The sequence below is a fragment of the Macrosteles quadrilineatus genome, unplaced genomic scaffold (assembly GCF_028750875.1).
Source record: "Macrosteles quadrilineatus isolate MER2022 unplaced genomic scaffold, UCM_ALF_1.0 Scaffold_9__3_contigs__length_116548681, whole genome shotgun sequence".
Taxonomy (NCBI): Eukaryota; Metazoa; Arthropoda; class Insecta; order Hemiptera; family Cicadellidae; genus Macrosteles; species Macrosteles quadrilineatus.
Window position 1 is genome coordinate 21,420,703 of NW_026542602.1, and position 18,412 is coordinate 21,439,114.

General features: G+C 32.6%; 1 protein-coding gene across 1 annotated transcript in view; it reads left to right on the forward strand.

Annotated features, from left to right (window-relative positions):
• The first annotated feature begins 7,446 nt into the window (after positions 1 to 7,446).
• Positions 7,447 to 18,412, forward strand: part of LOC129002618 (uncharacterized) — a 140,508-nt gene continuing 129,542 nt past the window's right edge. The window contains exon 1 of the mRNA XM_054430563.1: positions 7,447 to 7,799. Coding sequence (XP_054286538.1) covers positions 7,551 to 7,799 — 249 coding nt within the window. The 5' untranslated portion in view covers positions 7,447 to 7,550. The remainder of the gene's footprint in view (positions 7,800 to 18,412) is intronic.

Consider the following 18,412-nt stretch of genomic DNA (forward strand, 5'->3'; position numbering starts at 1 on the left):
GATCTTCCACTCTTCAGTCATACTTGCAACAAGTTTAACAATAAAAGTCATTTTTCCATTACAAAAAAAAGTCAATTTAAGTGATTTAACATACACACATACTATGTAGTGATACATTAGGCAAAATTTATTGTTTTCAATCGAGAGGGATATGGTTTGAATCTCAAAGCTAATTGATTATTTAATTTATTGATTATCACTTAAACTGCTCAACATATAAGTAGCCATAGTCAAGTTGACTTTATACAGGGTGATGTATTTTCTTTTTTTCCCGCAACCCAAATTGAAAAACTGTAAGACACTCTTTACCGAAAAACAAGCTGAAATGTTGGTATCCCTGATTTCTTTTCTTCATCACTAGTATTTAATAGTAATTTATTACTAGTAATTTCACTAGTAATTTATTCATCTTGTATGATTAATATGCAATATTGCACAGTTATCTACGAGGTTTTATATTATTGGAAATGTATTGTTAATGCGAGTCAAAGTAGACTTTTGCAAACTCGTTGAAAGTATGTATTGTAAATCTAATTTTTTTACAGATCAGGTATCTTTAAACTGTTGACAACTTGTTTTATTAGGTACTGAAATAACACCTGGAAACAAAATTTAAAACTTTCCTTAGCATAAAATTAATTATTTATTTTAATATATTCTTCTTTGATAGCCTACATACTCTTTGAGCATGGGAAATCACTATGCTGAATCTTCGCAATAAAGTCCAAATTACAATTAACCCTAAAACTCAGATTCAACAATTCATATCAGCTGATTGGCAATAAAGAACAAAGGTTTACCAACGCAAAAGCTTGTTTTGTCGTTAAACATTGTCTCAAGGTGCTTGTAACTTGGGTTACGTAAAAAAACACCCTTTACTTTATATACAAACAAGCTTATCAACCTGGCGTCTGGAACATCCCTGGTGTCAAATCAACGATGTAAACACTCAGAGTTTTGAATCTTGTCTCCTTGCCAACGTAGCCATGCCATTGTTTGATTAAAACTAGGTTTTAACCTTATAACTTGTGTAACTTTTCTCTTTCTGATATCTAATATTTTTTACTCTATTAGTTTTAATAGTCCGAAAGTATGAACAATCATGTGAGCTAAGTAACAATTGTTTATTCATTCAATACGAAATACGTTGGTTTTATGAACAATAATAATATGATTGCCGTTACGTTGTTTTGTGATGATTCATATTTTACTGTCAAATATTTGGTCCAGAAACACCACAACAAGAAATGAAGTTATTTTTTAACATAATAATGCTATCAATAAAGTTGAAATTTCTATAATTTTATTTTTTGTGTTAATAGTCTCACATAAAACAGTGTGATTTTTTCATATTGATGTAGCTGTAACTATGTTAAAGCCGAAAACTGAGCAAAAAGTACATGAACTTCAGTACATTTTTATGCCTTAGAACATTTAGTAAAATACAATTTAAAATAAGCCATTCCTTGTAATTTTTGACAAATTTCCCTGTTACAAATTAACGTTAAATTGCACGTTGCCTACATTTAATACAGTAGAGAATTCATTAACAATAACTAGAAGCTCTTAAATTAAACATCGGTTTCAGCGGCAAATTGTACAAAGAGCGAGAATTTTCATTTAATGTCATGAATGTATAAAGGGTTGTTGTTTAAGTGTAAAAGCTATCCAAACATCAATTCATCATTTCAATAACTTATTTATGTGATTTTTGCATATCTTTTAAAACATATGAGTTAGGGTTGTTATCGAATCGAATATTTATTGATCACAGCTGTTTGGTTTGTGGGTTATTTATAAGTGTTTGTGAAAACTCACAAAAAGTTTAGTTGTTTCTTATGCAGTATCTTATATTCTAAATATAAATATAATGACGTTTTAAAATATGTTCAAAAAGTAAATTATGGCGTAATTATTAATAGGCTACATTAAATTACACAATTACATTTTTGACGGATAACTAACGAGTTAACTGTCGAACATTACTAAAACCGCAGATTCAAACTGTTTGCTTAAGGTGAGTTAGCTTCCTAATGAGAACTGCAATTAAAAACTTTATTGTTGGCTAACCCAGTTCAAGCTCTGTTATGTTTGAAATAATCTCATTACGCTTCAAAACCACATGTTTAATTCCTTTTTGTAAAAAATTTATATTTTCAAATTTATGTCTCATATTTAATTTGCTAGCAATACTAAGCATGTTATTACATATATCTATTCGGGAATACGACAAAATCATCCGTTTGACCTACTCAATGGTTTGAAGCTGTAAAGATTTCCTTTTTTTTAACAAAGTAAGAGTAAGGAAATTCTCTGGACTTAACACAGAACATAAAGACTACAAACATCAACAAACAACAAACAAGAGTAAACCTTTGTAATTCAGGTAATTCCAACTTTAAGCGTTGTAATGAACTTTGTTTCAGAATTTCTTTACTATTTAATTAGGTGAAACCCCAACTTCTTTGTACAGTAAAGAGTTCAGTGTTTATTATTCTTGTAATTAAAAGGCTATATTTATCGACTATAACTCATTAAATGTTTTGGTATTTCAAAAAGGATTCAAGCCTATTTCCTCTGTTATTGATTTGAATGTCTTAAATTGTTAGAGGAAATTTCAAAAAAGAAAACTTATTTTTTATGATTATTTTTTATGCTCTTACATCTACAATAATATAACAATTAATGATGATTATTGAATTTCTATAGCTTTACCCGAATGAAAAGTGCGACCATAAATAAAATTCGTATCTCAGGCATGACAAAATAAATCAATTTATTCAAAGGTTGTTTTAACATTTACATTTTTACTTAACTGTAAAGAGGCCTCTTCAACATTTATGCTAAAAGGAATTTCTGATTGAACGATAAATGCCAGCTTTGCTCTTTGGTTGGTTGATAAAGCAGGAACGGACTGTGTCCCTAGGTGCTACAGCCGAATATTGGGCTTTTAGCGCTCTTTGTTTCGTGACGTGATCCTGAACTTTCAGCGGCGAGTGAACCACCGGGCTGCTCTAGGACGTTTGTCTCCTTTGGTTGCCAATTCCTGTTTCAAAGCCGAGCTAACCGATAAATGCGTGCCAGCCACAAAGTTTACCGCATGCCTGATGTCGGATTTTGTTGGCACTAACCTACTGAGTTTTTACATGACATGGTTGTGGTACTTTAACCACAAAGAGAGGAATGAAGATATCCTGTATAGTTGAGTCCACATGTATATTATTTTATCCTGGCGCAAAAAATCTATAAGTTATTAATGAGTATTGGAACAGTTACATATTAATGAGGTTAATCCTAAGTTAGCAACGAATAAAAAGGAATTTTTGATTGTAACCTTTAGCTGTTTTAAACGTTTAAAATATTATTTTCACTTAGAAAAACAGCAAGCTGAGTTTAGGGTTCCAGATCTATCACAATCAATTATTTATTTACATGTTGTTATTCTGTAAAGACTGTATCTTTTAAAATTTTGTACAAGTGCTTTACAAGTGAAAATACCATTTCAAGACAGACACGTCAAGACATTATCTTCGTGCGCAATGCTACAATAGGTGTTACATTATCATAAATAAAAGCTATAAGTGGATTTTGTTGACTTTCAAGTAAAAGGTTTCGAACAATTCGTGCCACATGTTACAGTAATAAAAGCTGACTAGTTCATAGATTAGTTTTAAATATATGAACTAGAATAGTAGTATATATATCGTACTATTGTTGAATTAAGTATTTATATGTAGGATTATAAATTGTTTCAGTATTAAATATGAATAAATTAAAATATAACTAAAATATTACAAGTCGAAGAGATCTTTCCCTTAAAATAAAATTAACTTTCATGATCTATATTATAGTATGTTTTTCTATTTGTGCTATAATTTATAATGACTGCACATCGATACCTTTTATAGGCATTAGTATCGCATTGTCATCATTACTATGGACATATAATTATTAACATCCAATCTTAACTATTGATCAAAACAAATGTGAAAGTTCTACTTATAAACATTTGGATTATACCCTTAGTTTTTATACAGGATATATTGTTTACATTCTTGAAATAGCACAGAAGCTTTAATTTTTCTCATTAATAATTGGCTTCGTTTTCGTTACTAAAAATAAGAGAATTTCACTGGACAACCGCATCTGGAGACATGGTTCAGAGCATCAGTTTAATTAGTAACATTTTCAGGATTCAGTTTATTAAAATCACCAGAATATCACAGATCAGTTGATCTGTCAAATGTAACATTTTAAATTATCATATTTTGTTATGCATTTAAAATATCTATAATTTCTTATCAGATAACATAAGATATTAATATAACAGTGAGAGATAGCTGTTAAGCTATTTTCTTAACAAATCATTGGTTAAGCATAATTTAGTTTATCTCGTTGCCGTCTTGTAACAATCTATACTAATATGTGTTACTACGTAAAACTTGACTAATTTTACCAAGGAAACTTTTTTAGTATCGAGGCATGTTCGATCCATAGTTCATAAGGATTGAATGCAAACATAAAGTAGACAGTATCCTCTTATAATACAAAATTTATATATCAATTCTATGATGATGGATTTTTCATTTTGATAGGGTATAAATTCAACTAACATAACGAAACAGTATTAAAGCCATCGTTCATAGAACACAAAAAAAACCCAACAATTATAATTGCATATATCATAACAACTACTAGGTCTACATGTAGCTCTAGAAATAGTCTAAATGGTTTCTCTCTATTTCTCTGTTACTCCGCTTGTATTGAGTCTTAGTATTCTTAGAAATGTGGTAATTAAAGACAAACTAGTATGTAACCAATGTTTTACAGTACAAGATTTTGATTTATAATGTGTAATATACAATTATGTCCAAATTTTACATCTAAATGGGAGTTATTACATTCAAATCATTAAATAATTGGCACAAAATATTTATGATATTCAAAGCCATAAAGCCACGAAGGCACGCAGTCTTATCAATAATTCATCACTGCAGTTTTTTTTGTTTTTTTTTCTTTAATGTTGGAACTTCCTAAAACTCAATCCCTATCTGAAGGGATTTTAGAAATCCATTATAAGGGAATTTCTACATAAAGAAAGTAGACAGTTACTAGATTTAAGATTGAGATAGCTAAAACCGATTGCTTGACTGATACTCTGATTACTAAAGCTAAATTTAGTTTTAAAGGTGTTATCTGTACGTATAATTAATTAATAAATGTACATGTGTATATTAATTATTGATATAATATTAAATATACAGTACATACAACTTTCCTTTAGTACCAAAAAATATAAATTATTCAGAATATTGCAAAACTCTTGGTACATTTTTTTTTTTAATTCAATTTTAACTTAAATTATTGGAGTATAAATTTAAAGAATGATTATTCCATATTAAAAAAACCCCGTATGCATGTGTTTAGTATATAGACGCTCTTCTTTTAATTTAACAAACGATACCTGTAAATGAGTGCCATTATGCCAGGACTGTTGCGTTTAGATTTAAGTTCAACCCAAAGCAAATATTTAATATCAAACAAATAGGTTTACTCTTATTAAATTCTCTATTTATCAATACAAATATGAGTCTTACTTATTAATCAGAGACACACAGGGAATGCACGAGTCTTCCTCAATATCGTAAGTGCTTTACCCTCGGGTTGACCTTTAATCCATTAGAGTATTGAACATTGTTAGTGAACTGAGACAAAGCCACACTCCAACAGCTGAGGTACATTTTGTAGGTGTACTTTGATTTTGGATGTTAGATAACCTAAGATTCAACATTAAATTACGAACTAGTGGAAGTAGATGTTTTACACTTAAAGGAAAATAGGTAATGCAATAAAATAGGGTGTTGATTTTAATAATAATGGGCAACATGTTAACAAATTTACAGTTAAATAACCAAACGTTTGCTTCTGGTGGATTCGTGTCATGGGATGATGGTTGTACGGTCAGATGATTGTGTCAGGCTAGATGGTCATCAGTCGGGACCACGTAACTTTGCAGTTGGTAGCAGCCAATCACAAGACAAGGCTAGTGCGACGTTGCCACATCGCCCGTTGACAACACTAATAACATATACTAAGCAATATTTTCAATTCAGCTGGTACTAGTCTACCTGTTGCTCGAATTCGAGCAATTGCGAAGCATTACAGACGACTCAAAGATTATGGAAATACTCGCAATTTACACAACTGTTAGATATAATCAAAATCTTTTGTAAATATCTTATATTTTTTCAAAAAGCTGATCTTGTTTTTTTAGTGTTTTCTAAAAATGTTTTCCTCTCATAGCGGCATTAGGTTGTCTATGATAACGATTATAAATGAAAAAAAAACATTATTTCAATTTCTTCTACTTGGTTGTGTTCTATGACTTTTTCTATGTTTCCATTGTTTGTCAGTTTATTTTTAGCCTATATCAAATTGTCCAGGATTTCTCGCTCTTTTCCTTTCTAATAATTACACCAACCCAAGTTTTGTCTACAGATGCAATATGCCAACGAATATCACCTACGTACAATCTCCAAGAAGTGGTAAAAAAGGCAGAAACCAACCCACACAATAGATATAAGTTAACTAAAAAAAAATAATTTTAAGAGTTACTGCGATATCAGGATTTTCCACTGATTTGGTAATAAAACATTATATTACAAAACATGACACGGTGCAGAAGAAAATCCATTTTAAAATCAGAAAAACCCATTGAAAATATTGTACTTCATTTTGACAAATTCAATAAATCACAATTTAAATATTAACAGCTGTTTCAATAAAAAGTAGTGTAGAATTATGCATATGGTCGTAATGTAAACAAATCTGAAGAGGCAACTTTAAAGGCTTCTGGGGCAGAGCCCCAAGAGAATTTACCTCGTTCCTCTTTTGATGGCTCATCTACAAACCAAGACCTTTCTTTAGAGACTCCTACCAAGTTTTTACGCCCAGCCGTTCTCTCAAATTAGCTGTGACAAAAACTCCGTTGTCCTCCATAAGAATAACATGGGATGGGAATTCAAAGGCCACTGGGGCAGAGCCCCAAGGGAATACACCATGTTTCTCTTTTGATGGCTCATCTACAGACCAAGACCTTTCTTTAGACACCCCTCCCGAGTTTCTACGCCCAGCCGTTCTCTCAAAATAGCTGTGACAAAGAAAAACAGTTTCAAATTAATATATAGATTATTATATTTGGCAACACCGCACGGTTCTTATTGGTTCATTCAAAACCATATGGTAAATAGGCTCCTCTCTCAACTGCAAACTTACTTGGTCCCGACTGTAGAACATTACTTCAAAGAATCCGGATGAGATGTTGATTGCACTAGAGTAAACCTATAAATAGTACAGTAATCCGGTTACTCCAGCTGTAGTACTATAGCTCGCTTTGATGTGAGTCTGCAGGTTGATGAGAAGATGGTTGTAAACGAGAGAGTGAATCATAAAGTACCAGGGCCACAATAGTAGTAACTATGAAGTAAGCCGACCAGAGATGACGTTTGCCGAGCTGCACTTTCTAGCTTATTGAATCTGTATGTTATAGGATGATGAGCAGACGACTGTCACAAGCTAGTAGACCAGCCAGTGCGTCAGAGAGTGCTGGGGAGGTACAGAGCTTGGGCCCCCCTAGAAGTAGCCTGGGAGGCAGCATAGGCCTTACATTTGGACAGCAGTACCAGTGGCGTATGATGCTGTGCTGTCTAATGCCTGTCATCGTGATCATCTACACCACAGCTTCCAACATACTCAAGGGACAAATGGAGTTAGTGAGGCTCTCGAGAATAGAGGCAACGGTGAGTGGTTTTTAAAATTACCTATCAAACCTGTAAAGTATATTTTAAATTCCATACATGTATAGTTTTTACGCTGCTAAATGGTATTCTACAGATACTCGTATTGCGTCTGTGGCCTTGCCCTTACAATTATGTGAAAACAAAAATTGGTTAGTTTAATAGACTAACCTGTTTGTTGTTGATTTCTTTTGTTTTTATGAATCTAATTAAAGAGAAAATAGATTACTTAAATCCAAAGGCAAAAAAATTAATCGAGTACAATTATAACTGAATTTATGACTACTAATTCTTTCATAGATAATATTTTACATTAAGATTTTAACTATTTAAGATTTCTTTAAAATATAGAAATCCTACAAACTTTAAAAAAATCTCTTCCAGATTGTACATCTTAGAGAACTTGGAAATAGGTATTTCAAAAAAAGGAGACTAGATCAACAAAACATACGACACAAATAAGAGTTACACGTACTTAAAGAGATTGCGAGATGTTACAAAATTTTTTGGGATAGTGTCTTTGGATAATTACATCATGTATATCATACGGTGAACAAAAACCTAACCCTAAATCAAAACTCATCTAAGCTTTTCTTCAAAAAGAAAATTTGAGAAAAAATTTTAACTTATTTAGACAGTTAAATTCAACCTCGAATAATCATTAAGTACAACGAAGTTTTAAAATATTTTCTGGGTAAATGCGTGTAAATATCTTTCACGCCCAACGTATGTTCGTTATTTTATACAGGGTGTTGAAAATGTCTGGAACCAACATTATATCTCGTGAGTGGTTAAAGAAAAACAACTGATATTTTGTGTACGGATATACTATGGTTTTACCTATCTTTTAATGCCTTATGCAAATTTTTACCACTTATAGGGAACGTCCTGTGGAGGATGCAGTAAAAAGTTTAAATGGAAGCCTATGGTAAATGATACATCATTTTAAAGGCAATTTTTTTCTGAGTAAGGAGCCACAAGTTTCATCTCAAAAGGACCACCCTAGGAAAATGGCGACTGTTTGAAATTTAAAAAACCACTTATAGGGAACGGAATTTTTAAATTTCAAACAGTCGCCATTTTTGCTAGGGTGGTCCTTTTGAGATGAAACTTGTGGCTCCTTACTCAGAAAAAAATTGCCTTTAAAATGATGTATCATTTACCATAGGCTTCAAAGAAAACTTTTTACTGCATCCTCCACAGAACGTTCCCTATAAGTGGTTATTTAAATTTCAAACAGTCGCCATTTTTGCTAGAGTGGTCCTTTTGAGATGAAACTTGTGGCTCCTTACTCAGAAAAAAAATGCCTTTAAAATGATGTATCATTTACCATAGGCTTCCATTTAAACTTTTTACTGCATCCTCCACAGGACGTTCCCTATAAGTGGTAAAAATTTTCATAAGGCACCAAAAGATAGGTAAAACCATAGTATATCCGTACACAAAATATCATTTGTTTTTCTTTAACCACTCACCAGATATAATGTTGGTTCCATACATTTTCAACACCCTGTATATGCACACCATCCCCCCTTTTCTCCTACTCACTAAGCTCATGTGTTGACAGGATTAACATGTTTCCCTTTCTAATGATTATACAGCCATTAAGCCTAAGTAGCATTTTATCCACATCAGAGTATATACTTTTTGTAGCTATAATAACTCAATTACAAATTATGGAATAGGTAAAATATAAATGGATAACTAAAATGGATTGAGGTCATTTATACTATTTTGGGAACCAAGTACTCGTAAACATTAAATCATTAAAGTAGATAAGGCTAATTTGTATTATACTTAAGCTTCAACATCGCTTTGAAGCAATCTAGAACTCCCATGAAACAGGATTTTTCATATAAAACTCAAACAAATAGTCGTGTAAAAGTAACTGCCATGTCGCACGATGTCAAGGCTTAGGAAATGTAAGAAGACACGGAAAATTGTGTTCATCATTACTTTTCCGTCAAATGAGACATCGTATTAGGTCTGTCCGATTTCTACAAAACATATATCTTCTTTATCCATATTCCCTGTGCGGCAAAAACTGAATTTCAAAGTGAACATAATGTTTGTCAAATTGGGATTGCACATGGAATAACATTTAATTTTCAAGAAATTATTGCAGACATTTTTAATACGAATAGCAAAATCCTCCAAAGATGTTACTTTGAAGTTTTATCCAAACCTGTTCGCAAAATCAAATCTACATACCTATTACTTCGATTATCAACATATTTTAGGGGGTTTGCTAAATAAAACAAATGTATTTCATCTTGACACAAAGAATATTGTCAAAAAATTATCAGATTGGAGGTATAACTTATACTTAGAATAACCTAAAATAAAAGGTGTTTTTCTGATTAAAAAAGATTACAGTAGTCAGGGAAGTACATCTACCACTGCAAACTGTAGTCACAACTCCTGTTGATAAATATATTAAATGTTTACTTTGGTTTTATCATTCATTTAAACTGCAACTGCGTGATCCTGAAGACTGTTTTAAATCCAACATTTATTTACAAAAGCTATGAGTTCAAAATGACGTGATGGCAAGTATAAATAGTTCGACTCGTGCTTTAATTTTTTTTCGGTAACTAAATACATATTGTAATAGTGAGTTTTTCAGTACACAAAGAGTTACATAAAGAAGATCTCCATTTCATTGTTTTAGCGAATTTCCCATAAGGGAATAAGCTATTACCGTAGTAATCATGGTAAGACCTGGACCCGGGACCGATTTACTTTTTCGTTTTGAGGTCCCTAGAGGCCAAAAACACCATCCGTTCAAATTCATATATATATTTTTATATATGTGTCCGTTAGCGCGATAACTCGAGCAAAAATCATCCGATTTTGATGAAATATGGTACAAACGTGTAAACCTACGTTTATTCGAACGAGTTCGCGAACCAGCATGATCAGACTATGGGAACAGGGGTTTATGGGGGGTTTTATGGGGTAATAATTGGGTTTTCCAATTTTTTTACCTAAAATTTTAAAATTTATCAATTTCTTTTCAAACCAATTTGTAGAGCTTAAAAAACAAATAATTTAGTATATTGAAGCGTTATTATGCACCTAATGGTTACGGAGAAAATTCCAAAAATCTGTCAATTTAAAATTCCCATGTTATTCTTATGGAGAATGAATAAGTAAACTGTTGTAGTTTGCTTGTTTATGCACATATTTTGATCAAATTTGGAAAATGTATTCATTTCATACTAAACTATTAAAATTTTACAAAAAAACACCTTTTTACCCTCCCTGTTGCAGTAAACCTAAGTACTCGTTAAACTAATGTTATTTAAATAGGGAATAATGTGACATTTTTAAGGAGACATTTTAGTGTAAATCCGATCAGGCAAATGGAAATTCGCTTCGTCTGCAGGTTTGCTGCGGCGGGGGTATTTTTTATATAATTTTCTTCCATTGAGAATAAACAAGCAGTGATAATAATCAGCCAAAGTCATGTTTCATAGGGGGCCTAAACCTTCCACCTCATCAAACATTCATACTTCAATCACATTCGCTAATGGCTAAACATTATGGTTTGTCAGAAGTATGTTAAGCCAGGTGATGAAGGGACACATTAACATATAGGCTCTATTAAGGATTCAATTATTACTTCAAATACAATCAGCATTGAAGATAGTAGTTTAGTAATGTATACTCGCTTATCTTGATTCCAAGGAGACTGTTTACCTTAGAAAACTGATTTGGAAATCTAATTATACAGGGTGACTGCCGGGAACCGGACGAATTTGCAACAGCTGTTACATTGTTGCTACACGTGCTAGGGAGATTGAGGTTATGTCATTGTTTTGAGTGAGCTTTACCATTTTAGTCACGATGGATCAGTGGTCAGTTCAGCATCGTGTTTTTGCATATGACACATTTATTAAAAATGGCGAATCCGTTATCAAAACACAGCGTATCTTCCGACGCCACTTTAATATTGCGCGAAATGACATGGTTCCAAGGCGGAATACATTGCTAAGATGGGTGCACAAGTTCAGAACAAAAGGAACAGTATCAAAGAAAAAGCCAACCGGTCCAGCAAGAACAGTGAGAACACCAGACAACATCGCCACAGTGAGAACTGCTTTGATGAGGAGCCCGGGTCGCTCTGCACGAAGACACGCACAAGAGCTACGCATGAAGCGCGATTCTGTCAGAATAATTTTAAATTCAGATTTGAAATTTCATGCATACAAAATACAGGTGGTACAGCAACTGAAAGAGAGGGACTATGGACAAAGAGAAGATTTCGCAGTACGTATGCAGGTGTTGTTTACTGATAATCCTGATGTAATGATTTTAATGAGCGACGAAGCTCACTTCCACTTGAACGGTTCAGTGAACAAAAAAAACTTACGATATTGGGCTCCTGAAAATCTATGTAACTTTCATGAAAAACCACTCCACTCTCCAAAAGTAACGGTTTGGTGTGCTGTAGGCCACTTTGGGATAATTGGTCCGTATTTTTTTGAGGAAAATAGAGTCACAGTGACAGTGAATTCTGCACGCTATGTTCACATGTTAGAAACATATCTCAAGCCACAACTTAGGGGGCGAGGAATAAACGTGAAAAATGTTTACTTCCAACAATGATGGGGCCACAGCGCATACTGCCGCTGCATCGATGCGAGTTGTGAAGAAGATGTTCCCTGGCAAGTTGATTCGTTTTGGTGACGTGCCGTGGCCGCCAAGGTCACCAGATTTGTCGCCCTGTGACTATTTATTATGGGGGTATTTGAAAGCTCGGGTACATGTTCACAAACCACGAACATTATTGCAGCTAAAAGATGCAATCACCGAAGAGGTGAATTTGATTGGACAAGACATGTTGATGAGAGTGCGTAATGATTTTCTACAGAGGTTGGAAACCTGTATCCAGGTTAACGGCCATCACGTGCATGATATCATCTTTAAGAAATAAACCCAAACTAGGATAAAAGGTTCCATAAACATATGTTTTTTGAAATGGTATGTTTTCACCAATATATATTCAACAATTAAATAATTTTACTATATAAAATAAGGTTGTACTATTCATTTAAAAAACGTCCGGTTCCCGGCAGTCACCCTGTACTTACTTTGCATCCTAGAGTATTTTGATTAAATATAAGATATTATGCTTTCGTATTCTGTAAGATTTCGTATGATTTTACTAATGTCTGCTAAGTTAACAGTATAACTGCAACCTATTTAAATCAAAACACTAGACCAAATGAAAAACATCGTCTTGAAAGCCAATTATTGTTCACTAAAATATATACCACTTAATGGTACATGTACAGTACACATTTATATCAAATGTGTCGCCCTCGACGACGTATTTGGCTGGTGCCTCTCCAATGACATGGCTGTGAATCCCACAAAAACCAAATTGATCACGTTCAGCAGGAAATTAAATACAGTGTTAGCTAACTACTCTCTTGATGGTGACCGGGTTGAGAGATGCAATACCATCAAGGATCTTGGTGTTCAAATTGACTCCTCCTTCGAGTTTGGACCCCACATAAACCAAATCTGCACCAGGGCCTCCCGTATGCTCGGATTGGTATTCCGCTCTGCTAGGCATGGTTTGAGCAACCATGCCTGTATTATCCTGTACAAGTCTCTCATCCTGCAGCTACTCGAGTTTGGTTTGGTCACCATACCATCTTGGCCATATCTACCATCTTCAGTCGGTACAAAGACGCTTCATCAGGTTCTGGGATGTCGTGCTGGACTTGACTTTCGTGATGTCCGGGTTGACAAGCTCTCTAATATGTATGACATTCCGAGTCTTGAAAACAGAAGGCGAGTGGCTGATGTGACCTTTCTTTACAAACTGGTAAATAACCAAGACAACTGCCCCTTCTTGCTGGAACGGATAAACTTCCATGTTCCTTCGAGAATCACGAGACATCAGCGTGTATTTGAACTTGACCATACTGGGACTAACTACGCCAGATCCAGTCCCATTCCCCGGATTATGCGCCTCGGGAATGTGATAAGCTGCTCTGTTGACCTTCTTACTGCTTCCTTGGGAGTGGTTCGGCGTTCTGCAGCTGACAGCATCCTTGAGGGTACCCCGTGAAAGCATTGTTGTTGTTGTTCCTTTGTTGTTGATTTTTCTCTTGTTCATTTTGTGATCTATTTTGTTTCTATTCTTGTTATGATATATTCATTGTTATATTTTGTTATTGTTATATATTTTATACATTGTTATTTTTCTGTAACATTTCTACTCCTCTGTTAATTATTAATTTTTTATAATATTTTCCTATTTGTAGCTACTTAATGTAAAATGGTGTTTGCCGTTGGTGTTCAATAAATAAATAAATAAATGTATACACAATATGCGAATATCTTATATATAAATTACAAAACAACTCAAACATCACGGAGCCTTGCAGACTACGACTTAACTAACTGAGACACGTATTACAATCGATCCACAGCTATTGTCATGATCTACCCCCAGGTTGGAGATATCATAGATTCACCGGTTACATGAGTTCGTGACTCACAAACACATTCACACTATATCTGAGGATTACTTGCTGAACATGAAGATATTAGATACAACAGATACATGTACTCGTAACGTTGTATTAGGAACTTTTAAAACCATAAATGGACCCGTCAAAATTGGCCCCAGAGGCCTGTAAAAGGAACGTATCGTAAAAGGTAACCGATGAGACACAACAGTACAAATATAAGCACGCCGTTAAATTAAAAGAGGCAGTGCCGGGATGCGAACCCACTACATCCGTTACCTTCGTTTTATAGTCCGTTTCAATATCACCCGTTTATTAATAGGAATATTTCTATTCAGCTGCCTTCTGACATTTAAAAAGGGAGAATAAACTTGCTTAAAATTTAGGGTGGTCATTTTTAAATACAAGCCTTACTTCCTCGTACCTAAAGTCTTTTTATTGTTAAACTTATACTATTCTTAACTAGGTTCATGCCTATTATGCTCCAAACAAGCAAACAAAAGTGAAGTCGTATAAATTGCAATCATCATAACTTTTAAGCTGAATACGAAGCTGTACACTTGATTTTTTCCTAGAGATTAGTGTACAATGAATGAAGTTTATAAATTGACTTTCACATTTGATAAGGGAAATTCAAGCTATTTTCATTGAATACGTTTAAAATATTAACTCACGACAGTTAATTATGTATGTTTACTAATGTAAATTTAATTAAGGATAGACTTGATTTAATTACGTGAAATCTTAGATACTATATGAATCACGCATGGTAAGTTAATTAAATAACTTGGTTCAGAGAATTCCATGTTTAGTTGGCAGGAAAGCTCTTCTCAAATGTGATATTAAACACTTATTACACTTCTAACGAGCAATACCTGGAAATATTTGACATTAAAGTTGACTGTGGCATTGAGCAGTTTAAAAACTCTTGTGTTTGAACGCATTGTATAAAAATATCAATGAACCTCACAAATTCAAATTTATATTGTATAACTATTTAATAATGCAACATTATTTTACTGTTTGTTGATAACAATAATGTTTAAATAAGGACGACAAATCGTGTTGATAAACTACATTATCTTGCAATCAATGACACTGTTGACAGACGAGAATAAAATTTAAAATAGAAAACTGCACCAATATTTTAAAAGGATTTTATTTTTAACTGGGATTTCCCCAGCTATGGTGGCATCATCGGACACATCACAAACACTGAAGGCTCAGCTACTCTAATCTGTCTTCGTTTCTTTAGTTGTAAATATATTAATTAGTAAATATCTCAATAATTTTGCTCTGCATAACGTAGGTTTTTTGTAGTTTTATATTAAAAAGACTAAATTGGAAACGATTCAGGTATTTGTTACCTTAGTACATCATATATACTTGTAACAACATTATAAATACTATAAAATATTAAACATAGAAGAATAGTATAGACAATTTCAAAAAATATAAGTACATTTTTACACCAATATAGTTAATTTTGCAACAAAAATTAAATCAAGAATACTATACATCCAAATTTAACGTATACATTTATAATAATAAAAATTGTTTTAATAATAAGATAAAATACAATAAGGCTGTTATTAAAGCAAGCTTAATCTATACGCCATGCCAGTATAAATGTGTACAAATGTATAAAATGTATGTGTGCAGTGTAAATGTAAATGTGTTTCACATAAAAAACTACATTACACACATTTCACATCTATAATTTAAAGGTAGGAGGGCAAGTAACTAAAAAGTATGTAAATTTATACTATCACAAAAGTAGTTGAGGAGGAGAGTGATATTTGCTTGCCATTATGGAATGAAATGCGTTATCCTAAGCAGTCTACGTTAGTTTTCATAGAAAACTGTTGCTAGAGAATGTATTATTTTTTGTAGCCTACCTTTTCCTTTTACTTACATTTAAACGCACACTAAAAAACACGGATACCTACCACACGAATGTAATTTAAAAGTTTCACAATAACTACTAGTTAACTTACAAAAATAGTTTTTTTTATTGCACTGTGTATTTAAGTAAAAGATTTTATTTTTAACTTTGAATAACCAATAATCGTTGCTAACAATGAACTATCCACAAACTTTTTTTTAACCAGCCATAATTGGGTTGAGAACTGGAATTCCTACATAAAGTAACAAAAAATATTTATTTCTTGTTTGATAAAACGATATGCCTATACTGTATACTGGTACATTTCAACGGACAATAACGCAACAACAAGACTACGCAACATATACGTCCAAGTATGGGAAGAAATTGAAGAAATTCTACGAATCCTTTGACAGACAGCTAACAATGTTGTAAGGCAGACTTCTTGTTTCATTCTAACAACGTATTTTATGTTTGATAAAACATATTTTATTAGTTTACATATGTGGGCTATATGTATATTTAAGAGTTCATATTGGGTCATATATGTATACTTTATGTATTCAGTGAAGTATTTTCATGTAATTACAATTTTAATCTGCTCCAACGTCCTGCATTTGATTTTGTGAACATACATTCCACTATAATGTTGCACATGATTTCTGAATCTGTTTGTGGTTCTAATTACAATCGTGCAATATCAAGACGTAACGTTAATGTCTAACCATTGACATACGTGTTATCGTGAGCTGGAGAATGATTGGTCTACTGAAAGTGACATTTCACGTCATGTCGTACAGCTCCAATCAGCTGCAGGTTAGAACTCGTGTAAAATAAAGAACTTTTAAAATTATTAAATAATAAATAACTGATTTTATTCTGATAAATAACAATATTTAAAACATTTTCTCTGTATTGTTCTGTTCTTCATCACTTTAAATTCTTACCACAACTCCTCTCAATTGTTTAAATCAATTAAAATAAAACACATGTTAATTAAAACCAAAGCCTAACAAATAATTATAGTTTGATATTGGTCAATCTTGAATCTGTACTATATCAAAATAACTCGAATTACGCTTTTATTTAGCATTTTGTATTAATTATCAAACAATACCAAACTCAAAAAAATATAATGAGAAATAGCTGAGATATTACGATTTTTATTTGTAAAATGGGGCAAACCTGAGCTTAGCCCTATTACATTCAATTTTACTACAAAAAATCTTAAAATTTCAGCTATTTTTATTCGATCTTTTTGAATTTGGTATCGTTTGATAGGTAATTAAAAATGCTAAAAAAACACATCTTGACATTTCTTCATAAAATCAGCCATTAGTAATTTAAAATCAGCCATTTTGTAATTTAAGTTTAAAAATTAAAATGGCCGCCATTTTGAAATGTTAAGTTATATGAAGACGAATGTTTTTTTTTCTAACACGGGTGTCTAATTTTCAATTAAATCTATTTCAATAACATTGGGTTCAACGAATACCTAGTTTTTTTTAGTTTTTTTTTCTTCAGAGTTAAGAACAAAATGAATAAATTTGCCAAGCTTAATAAGAAGAGAAATTATTAAATTTATGTTTAGAAGGTCAAAATGAGAAAACCCAATTTTGACCCCATGAAACCCTGTTCCCATGGCCGAATGCCCTTCTTCACGAACCTGTTCAAATAAACGTATGTTTACACGTTTTTACCAAATTCCATCGAAATCAGATAATTTTTGCTCGAGTTATCGTTCACATATGAATTTGAACGGATGGTGTTTTTGGCCTCTGGGGACATCAAAACGAAAGAGTAAAACGGTCCCAGGTGTTACCATGATATCTACGGTAATAGCTTATTTCCTATATGGGAAATTCACTAATATTTCCTATATGAGAAATTCGCTAAGAAGTTTACTTTAATTTGCTAATATTTCCCCCTGAAACAGGATTTTTTTATTTAAATGAAAGAGCCTAAATAGACTAACGGTGTGTCAGTCTGTAATTTTTTTTTATTAAGAGTATTGTACATTGACACTTAAGTGTCATTCCATAATTAAAAATATTAAACTAAGAAAACTGTCATAATTAAAAATGTATGATATCAAAATATTCATTGTACGTAGTAATGCTATTTAATAATTTACACGTTTTTATTTAATTGAGAACTTGATACAACTTCACAAAGGTCTTATAAGAACGTTATATAACCGTTTTAACCAAATTTAGTAAAGTGATCTTTGTTCTCTTGGCTTT